At 39.9% G+C, this 15218-nt stretch overlaps 1 protein-coding gene across 2 annotated transcripts in view; it reads right to left on the bottom strand.

The window, feature by feature from the left end:
• LOC126298644 (ubiquitin-conjugating enzyme E2-17 kDa) overlaps positions 1-15218 on the bottom strand; it is a 91341-nt gene that overhangs the window by 52612 nt on the left and 23511 nt on the right. For both annotated transcript variants that reach the window (XM_049990056.1, XM_049990057.1), the window contains exon 2: positions 14638-14718. In XM_049990056.1, coding sequence (XP_049846013.1) covers positions 14638-14718 — 81 coding nt within the window. The remainder of the gene's footprint in view (positions 1-14637; positions 14719-15218) is intronic.

Below are 15218 nucleotides of genomic sequence, written 5' to 3' on the forward strand. Positions count from 1 at the left end.
ACAGGCAGGAAGCGGTTACAAGGGTAGCGGAGTACGGTTTTTTAGGTTAGAGAATTCCCTCCCTAGGCCCGACAAGACGCCTCCTGATACGCGGCAAGGTAGCAGTAGGCAAAACTCAACAGGGAATGACAATATTAATGTGGTAATAGTAAACTGCAGGAGTGTCTAAAGAAAGGTCCCAGAACTGCTTTCATTAATAAACAGCCACAATGTCCACATAATACTAGGGATGGAAAGTTGTCTGAAACCAGATGTAAACAGTAATGAAATTCTAAACTCAGATTGGAATGTATACTGCACAGACAAGCTGGACAGTGAAGGGGGAGGCGTGTTTATAGTGATAAAAAGTGCAATAGTATCAAAGGAAATTGACGGAGATCTGAAACGTGAAAATTTCGGTGAAGGTCATGGTTAAAGCAGGCTCAAACATGGATATTGGATGTCTCTATAGAACCCCTGGCTCAGCAGATGATGTGGCAAAACACCTGAAGGAAAATTTGGAAAATATTTCGAGTAAATTTCCGAACCATGTTACAGTTATGGGTGGAGATATAGAGTGGGAGACTCAAACGTTTATAATGGGTGGCAGGGACAAAGAATCAAGCGAAATTTTTTTAAATGCATTATCTGAAAACTACCTTCAGCAGTTAAACAGCCAACTAACTCGTGGAGATAATATATTAGACCTTCTAGTGACAAACAGGCCAGAACTATTTGAAACAGTTAGCGCAGAACAGGGAATCAGCGATCATATAGAGGTTACAGCATTGGTAAACAGAAATCTATAAAGCAGTTACTTCATCAATGATTTCAGCTGTAAATAGAAACATTAAAAAAGGTGGGAAGATTTTTCTGTTTAGCAAAAGTGACAAAAAGCAGATTTCAGAGTACTTGAAGGCTCAACAAAAAAGTTTTGTCTCAAGTACAGATAGTGTTGAGGATCAGTGGACAAAGTTCAAAGCCATCGTACAACATGCATTAGATGAGTATGTGCCAAGCAAGATCGTAAGAAACATAAACATAGCCAAAGCCTTGCAGACAAATAAAAATTACGCAAAGCGAAATGTAGTGTGAGGGCTATGCGAGAGGCATTTAATGAATTCAAAAGTAAAGTTCTATGTACTGACTTGGCAGAAAATCCTAAGAAATTTTGGTCTTACGTCAAAGCGGTAATTGGATCAAAACAAAATGTCCAGACACTCTGTGACCAAAATGGTACTGAAACAGAGGATGACAGACTAAAGGCCAAAATACTAAATGTCTTTTTCCAAAGCTGTTTCACAGAGGAAGACTGCAGTGTAGTTCCTTCTCTAGATTGTCACACAGATGACAAAAGGGTAGATATTAAAATAGATGACAGAGTGATAGAAAAACAAAATCGCTCAAATGAGGAAAGGCCACTGGACCTGATGGGATACCAGTTCGATTTTACAGAGTACGCGAAGGAACATGCCCCCTTCTTGCAGCGGTGTACCGTAGGTCTCTAGAAGAGCGTAGTGTTCCAAAGAATTGGAAAAGGGCACAGGTCACCCCCATTTTCAAGTAGAGATGTCCAACAGATGTGCAGAACTATAGACCTATATCTCTAACGTCGATCAGTTGTAGAATTTTGGAACACGTATTGTGTTCGAGTATAATGACTTTTCTGGAGACTAGAAATCTACTCTGTAGGAATAAGCATGGGTTTCGAAAGAGACAGTCGTGTGAAACCCAGCTCGCGCTATTTGTCCACGAGACTCAGAGGGCCATAGACACGGGTTCCCAGATAGATGCAGTGTTTCTTGACTTCCGCAAGGCATTCAATACAGTTCGCCCCCAGTCATTTAATGAACAAAGTAAGAGCATATGGACTATCAGACAAATTGTGTGATTGGATTGAGGAGTTCCTAGATAACAGAACGCAGCATGTCATTCTCAATGGAGAAGTCTTCCGAAGTAAGAGTGATTTCAGGTGTGCCGCAGGGGTGTGTCATAGGACTGTTGCTATTCACAATATACATAAATGACCTTGTGGATAACATCGGAAGTTCACCGAGGCTTTTTGTGGATGATGGTGTAGTATATCAAGAGGTTGTAACAATGGAAATTTGTACCGAAATGCAAGAGGATCTACAACGAATTGACACATGGTGCAGGGAATGGCAATTGAATCTCAATGTAGCGAAGTGTAATGTGGTGTGAATACATAGAAAGACAGATGCCTTATCATTTAGCTACAAAATAGCAGGTCAGCAACTGGAAGCAGTTAATTCCATAAATTTTCTGGGAGTACACATCAGGAGTGATTTAAAATGGAATGATCATATAAAGTTGATCAGTAAAGCAGAGGTCAGACTGATTCATTGGAAGAGTCCCAAGGAAATGCAATCCGAAAGCAAAGGACGTAGGTTACAGTAAATTTGTTCGCCCACTGCTTGAATATTGCTCACCAGTGTGGGGTCCATACCAGATAGGGTTGATAGAAGAGAGAGAGAGAGAAGATCCAATGGAGAGCAGTGCGATTCGTTACAGGATCATTATTAATTGCAAAAGCGTTACGGAGATGATAGATAAACTCAAGTGGAAGACTCTGCAAGAGAGATGCTCAGTAGCTTGGTACAGGCTTTTGTTGAAGTTTCGAGAACATACATTCACCGAGGAGTCAAGCAATATATTGCTCCCTCCTACGTATATATCGCAAAGAGACCATGAATATAAAATCAGAGAGATTAGAGCCCACACAGAGGCATACTGACAATACGAGACTGGAATAGAAGGGAGAACCGATAGAAGTACCCAAGGTACCCTCTGCCACACACCGTCAGGTGTGCTTGCGGAGTACGGATGCGGATGTAGAAGTATGTCTTTTGTGAGGATAATATTGAAGCATTACCTATTTTCTGATCAAGAAAGAAGAAGTAGTTCTGCATATGAAAACAACACATCAAACAAGATTTGAAACCTGTATATCAATTAAAGGAACAAGGCATTTCCACAAATTCCTTGGCACTGCAGAAAACTTAGTTCGACGATATGTAACATCAGAAACCGAAATTTATGAGGATCATTGTGTAAGTAAAATTACATCTCTGTCTTTAATGCTGAATGACATATGTATGACTGGCAGTGGTGGCTTGCAGAAGTTGAAAGAATAAGTTTGGAAAACAATAATGTTTCTGTGCATTTTTACCACCCTGCTGGTCCAAGAACATCGTTCAAGAAATCTACCAGTGACAAAGTCTGGATACCAATGAAAAATGTTTTAAAGAAACTTTCAGTGCTTGAACTTACCACAGCAACTGGGAGGTCCTATTCAATATCACAGAAGCTGTCTGAAGAAATAATTGTTCTTAACATTCACCACCAGGCTTAGGAACAGTCGCACCTCTAAGGATGTTAATTGAAAATATTTATTTTACATATGTCAAAATAATATAAATGTTAATTTCAGTAATGTTTCCACTTTTTGTATATAATTTAGTACCTTACTTCAATAATAATCGATTATTTCCCACCGATATCACACATGAATAGGCAATAGCCATAATATCAGTTTTAGAGTAACGTGAATAATCTCATTTTAAAAAAAATCATTTTTATTCACAGTCAGATATCAATGTTTAAATTTTTACAGTACATTGCTGTCATATAGGTGTACAAATTGTGCAAAAATCATATTTTTACATTCAGTCCCACCTGAGATAGCTACCCCAAGCTTAACAAAAAATGAAAATTTTCGAATTTCAAAAATTCATAAAAAATTAAGGAAACATTTATAAGTGTTCTTGCTCTATATAAGGCTAGTAGTGTATGATATCTAACTATAGGGGAAAAAAAAGACTCTCATAAATCACTCCTTGTTTGTTATTTTTGGGCCTAAAAAGTGGATTTTTGAAAATTTGGATACCAAACTTTTGGAGATCATTTTGACTGGTTATTTTTGAATTTAGGGTATTTTGTGTAATAGACAATGTTGTAGAGGACACTTTCCTAAAAAGAGTCATGTCAATTGCAATGTTGTAACTTAACCCAGTGCAGAGATATTCATATTTTTGCTAATGTGTCTAAACTGGAACATCACTGCGCCCTTACAAATAAAAATGGCTGCTATTCATTGAAGGTGAAAGGTAAATTTTTAAAAACTGTTTCAAACTTCTCAATTATATGGTAATCACATGTAAAAAATTTAAAATATTTAAAAATGGTCAAGCAACCAACTTAATTTTTATTAGACCACTTCATTTGGATTGACCCATATCAAAAAATTGAAAGTGAAGAAGAATCGTTGGAAGATAGTAAAATACATCCAAGGAGAATTCGGCGAACGCCATGATTGCCAACTGATTCGGATGAATCAGACGAAGAGGACAGATTACAATTTACTGAGGACCAATAACAAATTTGAACGATCTCCGGGTCCACACATATTTCCTAAAGATACACAGAGCATCTTGGATATCATAGAATTGTATACTGGGTTCGAACTATTTGAATATATTAGCAATGAAACCAAGAAGTATTACAGTCAAAATTGCAATAGAAGGAACCTGGATTTAAAAAAATGCCAAATTTGTCAATGTTATGGGACCCGAACTTAGAAAATGGTTTGGGCTTGCTATCCTTATGGGAACTGTATAAAAGCAAGGATTGAGGATAATTAGTCAACAAATCCGTTGATAGACACACCGATATTTCACCAAATGATGTCCCACAACCGATTCAGACAAATATCATTTTTATATTTTTCTGACAACAACAATAAACTGGAAAATGCCAACTGGTTTTTGAAAGTGCAATTCATAATTGATTATTTTTTCAAAAAGTTTAAAGAAACGTTTAATCTAAGTCAAAACATCTCAATTGATGAAGGAATGATACCATGACATGGACAGTTAAATTTTAAAGTTTACAGTCCATCGAAAATATGGCATACTCATTCAGATGCTGTACAGGATACATTTCCCCATTCAAGATATATTCCGGCCATGGACAACCTTTAGCAAAAACTGTGATGGAGCTATTGACACCTCCTTATGGGAAGTGGCATCACCTCTACATGGATATTTATTATAACAGAGTAGTACTTGCAGAGAAGTTACTTGAAAAGAAAATTCGAGTTTGTGGAACGATACGGCAAAATAGAGGATTTCCAGAAAAATTAAAGCACGCAAAAGTCAATGTGTTTGAAGCTTGTTTTCAACGGAAAGGTGGCAAGTGGCCGGCGACAAGCCAAGTAACCTGAATTAGTGCCGCAGCTGCCAAACAAATAAATTTGTACGAGACGTGCGGACAGCAAAATGTTAATCATTCACATCAGTTGCTTTGTGTACTGATCCACATTTATCATTCCTTAATGCCATCTTAAGTTTATTGTAATCAAATTTTCTTTTGTATGCACTTCTGTGAATTGAATTGAGCCCATGAACACTTAGAGACTGCCGGTGTTTCACAACCAGCAAGAGAGGATGTACTACATTTAACCGCGTGTCATCCACCCTGATGCCACCCACTCCGACCAAGGGCCTGATGGGCATCTACTCCTCGGCATATGTGGGGAGTTAATGGCGCAGGCATCAGCAGAAAGATTCCTGTGTGGTCAGGGAGCACAACCAACAGGGTACATGGCAGCTCCACCAGAAAAGACTGGCTACCATGCTGGATATTAGGTGCAAACAAGCTAATAAGTCCCTCATCATCGACACCACAGAAAGAGATACTGCACAAAGGATGAAGGAAAATGCACCTAGGAGGGTCACTTCGCATAACAGCTAGAGAATGAGTGAAAGTGCAGATCCACGTCGACGAAGGATGCGAGAGGTCTCAGCACATGATGGACACTATGCACCATGTACAGGGCCCTTGCCCAAAAGGCTCATTCTTCGGGAAAATTTTGAAAAATGGAGGTCAAACTTTACAGTGGACAATCTAACCCCCAGACCCGCTGGGCAGGAGGGGGGTGGGGAGGGGTCATTACTGAAGTGGGTTTCTTGGAGGGCAATACAGACTGCAAAATCAGGGGAAATACATTGCTGCAGTTCTAGCACATGATGGCAGTATCCGTTATACTTTCGTTACAGTGTCATTGTTCTAATTAGGTATGAAGAGATCAGGAAGACCAGTGATATCCCAGTACCACTGTATGTCACTAGTGCAGACAAGGCAACATGAATGAACATTGGCTCAGAATCTATCTGTGTGGAGAGATCTGGTGCCTCCAGGATGCCTGGAGTAACCTTCTCCCAATTCACCTCCCTGTTGTTCTCCTATTTCAGCGTTGGCAGCAGCGTCAGTGGCCTCACTTCCTGTCAGACCAATGTGACCAGGAACCCACATAAACATAACATTGGTCCATGGAGAGTGAGCACGCGACAGCTTTCCTGCACCCATTGCACTAAGGGATGGATGGTGTACAGTACGCAGAGGTTCTGAATGGCTCTAAGAGAATCTCAGCAGATGATGCAACTGAGAAGCCTGTGTCGCCAGATGTACTGTATAGCCAGATACAGGTTGAAGAGCTCTGCTATAAACTGAGCAGTGTTCCAGAAGCCACAACCAAAAAACATTAGCACCAATGACAAAGACATACCTGACACCACTCAGTCCAAGAGCAATCAGTGTACACAAAGGTACTAATGTGAAGGAAGTGAAACTGAAGGCGATGGGCTGCTCCACGAAACCAAGGTAGTGAAGGGTTCAGACACACTGGAAAAGTGGCAGGCAGAGTGAAGTTAATCTGCTGGAGAAACAGCATAAAGTGAACTCCAGGAGGTAACAGAAGAGGTACACACCACATACTGGTGATCAAAGGAGTCATCGAAGAAGGAAGCATAGGATGAGTGGCCATGCATGGCAGACAAATGGCTTGCGTATCTACCGAGCAGAAAGTCACAGGGGTAGCTCAGCAGCTTAGGCATACAGACGCTCAATCAGGCTTGTGTAAAAGGTGCCAGTGGCCAAATGGATGTCACAATGGTGCCTAGTATTGAAAGGGCATAAGAGGGGTGGATGTATAGGCGCACAAACAAAGCACCCATAGTCTAGTTTCGAATGGACTAGGGTCTGGTACAAATGGAGGAGGGTGGTTTTAACTGCTCTCCAGGAAGTACCACTGAGTACACATAGGGCATTGAGGGACTGCATACAGCGGGCATCCAGGTAAGATACGTGGGAGGACAAACGAAGTTTCCTATCAAGCGAGATCATCAGGAATTTTGTAGTTTCAATGAATGAAAGAGTGGATGTTCACGTAGGTGGGATAGGTGTCAGCAAACAGGTAGTACACAGGAAATGGTCATTCAAGTATGTGTCAGAACAGAACACTTGAGATGATGGGCAAGCTGGGCAGTGCAGAAGATAGGTCGAAATGGGAACAGGCGTCTGCAGAGTCTGAAAGGAACCTGGCTGCTGCTGTGTTAAGGCAGACGAGGTTAACGTGATTGAGAAGATCAGCCAAGAGGGCACCTCTCTTGACAGGTTCTGGGAGAACCCCAAAGGGGATGGCACACATTAAAGTCACCAAGCAGCAGGAAGGGGTTAGGTAGCTGCCCAATAAGCTGGAGAAAGTCTGCCCTGGTGACAATGAATGACAGAGGGATGTAAACGGTACAAAGGGAAAAGGTCAAGTGAGAACGGAAAAGGCAAACTGCAAAAGCTTCGAGGTGGGTAGTCGGGGAGATGGGTTGACTACGACCATCATCTCGTATGAGCAGCATGACTCCCACATGAGATGGAATGCCATCCTCAGAGGGAAGGTCAAAACAGGCCGTGAAAAATGCGGGAGCTCAAAGCCACCGTGAAGATGCAATTTTATTTCCTGAAGGTAAAGAACAAGTGGACGCTGCAAATCTAAGAGCAGCTGTAAATTCTCTTTGTTGGATCAAAGACTGAATGTTCCATTGGAAGAGAATCGTGACAGGGAAAAAATGAAAGGGAGGCTGCCGAATGCCAGCCATTGAAAACTGCTACAGGGCACAGAGGCAGGAGGATCCTGCTCCGCAAGGTCTACAGGAGGGCCAGCAATTGCATCAACGCTTTTCTGAATAATAAAAGAAGTTACCGTAGCAAAAGACTGACAGTCTTCAGTACATGAAACCACGAGGAACTGTTGTGCAGCTGGAAGGGTCTTTCAATCATTAATCTCTTTCCATTTACATTTACATTTTGTATATTCCGAACCCAATGCTCTGCTACCAGTGTCATTATTACAGCCACACCGAGAATCCTGCCAACACCCAGCCAAATTTGTAACCTGTCGTAGGGATGCTCACAAGGGCAACTGTCTGCCACCTCCTCCCCACTGCATGAACTGCAATGGCAACCATGCTGCTGCCTCCCGCGATTGTCCCATGAGTGGGCTGTACAGGAGATGTGAGTGAAGAACAAAGTGCCTTACTTGGTCGCTCGCAAGTTGTTGGCTAGTTGGAAGCCCTGCGTTATTACTGTTTACATGTGATTTCAGCCAACTTTCCGTCCCTAGTACTATGTGGGCATTTGGGCATTGTGACCGTTTATTAATGAGAGCAGTTCTGGGACCTTTCTATAGACGCTCCTGCAGTTTACTATTACCACATTAATATTGTCATTCCCTGTTGCGTTTTGCCTACTGCCACCTTGTTGCATATCAGGAGGCGTCTTGTCGGGCATAGGGAGGGAATTCTCTAATCTTAAAAAACCCACATGTGTGCTCCACATGTACCGCTTTGTGCGTGTAGTGCACGCCTGAGCTATTCAGGGGGACCCTACATTCCTCCACCCTTTAGCGGAGGTAGAGATATTTGCACCCCAGATATCCGCAGAATTCCATGATCTGAAACAAGACGTCTTCTTCCTCTTGTCCTTATCCACATAGGTGCAGTAGTTTAAATGTAGTTAGTACTCTCCATAGTATCTGGTTTAAGCTTTCCATTCGTCTCCAAACCAGAGGACTGCAATCAGTTCTGAGAACGACACTACAAATAGTTAGCTCAGGTTCCACCCTGCGAGCAAGGCTTTCCACCTTCAAGAACTGCGCCAACCACCTGTTTGAACTGAGGATGACTTCTGAACCCAGACGGTAGGAGTCATTGGTGCCGACATGAGCAACAATTTGCAGTCAGGTTCACCCAGTGCTCTCTGTCGCCGCCGGCAGGGCCTCCTACACATCTCTGATGAGACCCCATAGCAAGCAGACAAGAGTGAACACTGACCTCCTTCCCCGACCTTTCCGCTATTTCCCTAAGGTTCTCCATCGCCCACCTAACATTGGAGCTCCCAATCACTTAATAACCCCCTTCCCCCATGTGCCTGCTTGGACCTTGCTGAAGGAGCGGCCACATGTCCACTAACAGGCAGAGCTGGCAATGCCACATGGCCAGCCTCCACACTGACCATCTGCATCATGCGACGTGAACGTCTTTGAACTTGCCACCCCCCTTGGTGAGAGGGTGGCCCAACCGTGCCCGGTTGCTGCTACTCTGAGGCAGCAGCCTGAAGATGGCTGACCATGGCCATCAGCATGTTCAGCTGTTTGCAAACAGTGGCCAGTTCCTCCTGTGTCCGTACACAGCAGTCACACATGCTATCCATCCTAAGAAATCAACAGTTTACTGTAGTGAGGTAAGTAATCAACTTTTAACTAGACTGCTAATTCACTAAAGGCAGCTGATAGTTGACTAAACTGTGCTTACTAGACACTTCTTGTTGGAAACAATGAAAATAAGCACTAGCTGTCTCTGGACTGTATTCAAAACAAACACAAAATCTTCGGAACACTATTACTAGTACTTGAAGCTTAAAGCTTCCTAAAAGCAAAAACACATGCATAAAGAAGTGACAAATAAGAAAAATACAGTTAATACTTAAATTTATGTAGCTTGCTGCACAGGAGATGTGAAGCAGATGGCAGTGTCCTGTACTGTGAGAATTTGGTCTGTGGTTGGCTTTACTTACCTCACATTTTGTTCTACCTCCTACTCCATCACATGCATTTTTATCATGGCAAGATGCAAAAAAGTGCCAATCAGCCTCCAACCAAAAGTCTACTTTTGTGGTTCCACAGATATGATGAAAACAGCAGAATGTGCCCCCCAGGTTGCAAAAATAGCAAAGAGTTGTTACAAATGGAGTTAAAGTAACAAAGCAGAAACAACTAGTGCTGTCAAATTTAAATAAACTTCATGTAGCTTTCAAAAATTCTCATCCTGAAGCAAAATTGGAAGGTCAAAATGTTGCGACCTTCGACTAAGTGGTGTATTCTGGCTGGATCCTCATGCAAGACAGTATTAACATCAAACAGTGGGTCACAACTGACAGGGCAGAAATGATAACAGTGGTTAAATCTCAGGAACAGTACTTTGAATCTTTAATTGATAACTTACAAAAACTCAAAAGTCACCACTATGTTTCTAAAATCCAAAGTTAGTTTTTGAAAGACAAAAAGCAAAACTTCATGAAACTAAATGCATAGTGCTAGTCGATTTTGCAGAAAATTTTACATTTATGATTCAGGATGCAATGCAAGGGTACCATTGGTCAATTACCAGGCAACAGTGCATCCATTTATTCTCTACTTTAAAAATGAGAAAGATGAAGATTGCAGTTCTTCAACTTGCATTCTAAGTGACTACTTTGAGCACAACACTTTGACTGTGCATGTGTTTCAAAAGTATGTAATAAATTACATAAAAGAAAATTTTCCCAAGGTTGAGAAGCTGATACACTTTTCAGATAGAAGTGGTCACCAGTATAAGGACAAAAAGAATTTTTCAAATCTTGTTTGCGTGTACCCCCTGGTACAGGCCAGGCCACAGAGGGTTGATTGCCTGAGCTGCTACCTTTCCAAATTGCCGATTGGTCCCTCTGTCAGGTGTTCGGGATGTGTGTCCTGAGGTATGAACAATCACCTAAGGTGGGTGCGCCCCCCTTCTGAAGGCGACCACCAGTTGGAAGGAGTGCACCATGTCGAATTGGCTACTGCATTGTCTTTTAAGCACATATGTGAGTCTGTGCAGTTATTGTGTGCGGAGTGTCAACAACATTGTAGGCGATAAACAATTAGTGTTCTGAGCCAGTTGGTCCAAACTACAGAAAATATTTTCAAAATGGTTGTCAAACCCAGAAAAAGAGAGCAAAATTACTTAGCCAAAAAATGATGCAAGGAAAATGAATGAAGATGTCAACAAAGGAAAGCAGAACCTATGGAAATAGCCAGGTCAACATCATAGGCTGCCACCAGCAGAAAAAAAGAGAAGAAAGGATAGTCAGAGATAGGATATTGTAGCATAAGAAATGAAGTAGGTGCTGCAATAGCTTTGGGCCCCATGCTCGCAATGCATGTATTAACAAAATAGTTGTGAGCCTCCTACAGGGATCAAAGAAAGTAAACAAAGGTAATGGAGTGTAGCCTAAGTCATGCAGTGGTGAGGGGATTAGAAAAGGCAATGGGAGACTAAAAATAGAAGACAAGTTTTGCTATTTAGGCCCACATGTTCCCAAATTTGTTTTGAGTATGTTGCAGAAGTTTCACTGGGACGCCCTTACAAATCCTCCATTACATCCCCATGTGGTTTCCATATTTTTGGAGCCCTGAAAAAAGACATTCACAGTTGTCTTTTTGCTTTGGACCAACAGGCACATTCTTGGGTACACTCATGGTTTCATACATAGCTGTTAACCTTTTTTTTTTTTTTTTTTTTTTGTTAAGGTACTGACCAACTTGTCTCACACTGAAATAAATTTATCAACAGATATAGTAATCACGTTTGAAATAATAAACAGTTTACATACTTTTTTCATCTGTCTCATTTTCACTTGATTACCCTGATACAAAACAATTTCATTTTAGTCTGTTTTATCTTGAAAATATTGTTTTCAATCGTGAACATATATGAAAATTTTAAATTTTAATGAAAATATGCCCGCGTATGAAAGAACATTAATTTCCAAGCCAGAGAATGAAAAACTGTCACAAATTTGAAGAATATCAGACAGTGCTCCGGCAGTATTGTCAGCTTCAAAAGCACATTTACTGTCTGCAGTGTTGTTTCTAAAGGAGGTCACTTCTTGTTCATTAACACACAACATTAAAAGTCATCCCATGTACTGCATAACTGACTTTTTGGTTGCAAATTAACCAACAACAAAGGAAACCACATGAATTTCTTTCTTTTATTCACCTATTTGACCCCTGACTTCATAATTTACAGTGTGATCAGGAATCACTGTTATAATTTTCCTTAAAACAAAGTTGAACACAAAATCATTTTTGACAATGGAATGCTCTTTCTAAATTATTGTGTAATAAGATACTGTATGAATATCATGAAAATCTGCATCAAATAAGGAGTGAAGTTCAACTTTATCCTTAGAACTAAATGTTGCCAAACTTTATTTTCTTTCTCTATTTTAGACAACCTCATAAAAGGGCATTGTGTTTACAGCCTGATATTTTCCACCCAAAACTGTATGCCATACCATTCATGTGAATACACCACCAGCAATGCCTTTCCCACAAACTCACTACTACGATATATAACTTTAATATTATATTGAATGTTATCACTTTAACCACACTAGGGTTTATTCTACATTGAATAACTATTTTAAAAATGACACATAACCTAACGAATATCAAACATTTATTAAGAAGCAGAATTTTTTAATTTCTCTCCTTTAGAAAAGTTTTTAAATTTATGAAAATAGTAACTTGAAGTGATTAAAATTAGTGAATAATTAACCTTTCTCAGAGATTCTTCCAACAATCTTTTAAGCTGTGATGAGACAAGATACAAAAAATTGATTTGAAAGTTAAAGTTCTGGATCACTGATTATTTAGCTAGTATACAATTTTCCCCATTTGTTTTGTACTTGCAAATCATATTTGCATCAACAATGTCTTTAATATTTTCCATTAATATGAACTTATTTGCTTTATTGTGACAGGATGGGACAGTAAAATTTACAATTTTGGTTGTGTTAAAATGCATGTTTTCATTAGAGCTCAGCAATGAAATTTTACCTGTTAGTAATAAAACCACTACAGAATTTTTAAAAACAAAAATGCACGAAATTGACTAGAACATACTGTAGAAAACTTTCCTTCTGAAACTGTTATTAAAGAGCTTGCTTTCTCACCAGCAGATACCTGGATTTGCATCATCAATTACAAAGACATTACAGTGTTTTCATGTGTTTTTTATACAGAATAGGCAACTTCGAACTCTTTTGCAACAACTTTACCTGCAGTAGTTAAAGATTAAAAGTTTTTTTTATGAGTCTAGTTTCACTTTTGGTGGAATTGCCCAAAAAGTGTCCATTGATAGGGTAAGAATATGATTTGATTCTTATCTATTGCCAGACGATCATGCCTTGCACTAATCCCCAATGGTCTCCTTGGTTATGAAATGTTGTTCAACTGAGAAACAACGATTTTAATATTTCTGTGATGTGGTGAAGACAAAAAAAGCTCACTGCACAATATAAAAAAAGGATGTCAATGTGGGTCCAAGATCATAATGTATTTATGATTTTAATCTGTAATGCTTTGACATTTTCAGGCATACTTCCTAATGACAAGTGGTCAGTATCAGTTAAAAGTGGAACTCAAAGGAACCATCCCAGCATTATCCTTAACTGATGCAGGAAAATCCACAGTAAACCTGAATGTGGATAGCTGGAATGAGATTTTGACACCACTCCTCCCAAATGTGAGACTAACTTTTAACCACATCCCCAGCTCATTTGTCACAGTAAGATTATATGACATACTGGTCTTGCTGAAACATCCACCCACAGGTAAGCCAGGAGCAGAAGGCCTTGAACCAGACAATAGGCTCACAAACATTACCAGTTTATTAAAAGTTAGACTGGTATGATGAAAGTACAATAAGTTGAAACCGGCAGCAGTCTCCACTTTATCATCATCTGCTGTATGTGATACGTTTTGTCATTAAGACTGGAAGAAGAACAAGACATTGCAAAATCGTGCACAAATAAGAAGAACTCTACAAGACCTTTCATGCTACTGATTGCAACAACAAAAAGTTACTATCACACACAAAAGTGATAACTGAGCAATCTATTCCTCTTGTTAAAAACTGACTGACAATATGTCACCTACACAATATTAAAACAAAAAGAAAACACGTGGAAAATAGTGAGACACTGCCTCTCAAGATTTTGGGAGGGCTGTCAGTTGGCCACCTTAGTAATTTTCTCAATATGATTGGAAATATGTTAGCCATATCCTGGATGGTATCTCTTGTTCAAACACAGCCAAGTGACTGAAAACATTTGTTAAAAACCCATCTGGAAGGCTGTCTTATGGAGGCTACTCTATCTAGTAAATATATTCAGACTCTGAACTGGAAATTATAGCATATACGTGTGGCCTCCTCCTCCAACTCACCAGTATCAGCAAAAGTGTAAGATCAAAATGACATTTTAATCAAACACACTGCCTAGGTGAAATGCACAACATCTGAGTGTTTAAAACTGAGACACATACACATTATGGTTCCCTAGCCCTCGGACAGGTTTAAATTTAACTTGATAGCATGCTTAGTGTACTAAAATTTCCATGTTCATCAGTTACCTGAAACCAGTTTATCCTTAGAAACACATTCTAATTTTAAAAAAGGAAAAGTTTACGGTGATTGGTCTTCATTAACTGAACAAACTTACCCAAATATAACAGCATTCCAGATCAATATATTATTGTCAGTTGGAGCTCCACTTACACCAGTGGGAGGATCTTCCTGTAACCTGAAATACAAGAACAACGAATGTTAAGAGCTTTATTGAACTTAGTTAGTAGGCCCCCCGCCCCCTCCCAAACCCAAAGTCAGAATGACACAGCTGCTGCATTGTTAACTCTCCATTTAATCTTTATCACTCAAAACAATAAGCATATTAACTGTTTTGATTGTAAGCAATCAAAGGATACGATGGATTTATCAACGAACAGACTGAATATGGAATAAAATATGTTGCACGGCAGAGATAAATTTAAAAGGAATACCTAAATTTGGTATGGGCTGGCGTGACAGGCATTTTTCCAGCTAACACACTGCAAGTTTCATCTATATCTCTGTTTTCACCACACACCACTGCATATCCCCGAGCTTCAAATTACATCTATACTGCTAATAAACTATCCTAAAACCCAGTACAATTTGCCAATTGCATATGTAACAGCTTCCTGGGGCAACAAATATCCGATTTTCAGTTTTTCAAATAATTATTGATTTAATTTATGAATTTAA

Source organism: Schistocerca gregaria, chromosome X (assembly GCF_023897955.1).
Source record: "Schistocerca gregaria isolate iqSchGreg1 chromosome X, iqSchGreg1.2, whole genome shotgun sequence".
In the NCBI taxonomy this organism is placed as follows: Eukaryota; Metazoa; Arthropoda; class Insecta; order Orthoptera; family Acrididae; genus Schistocerca; species Schistocerca gregaria.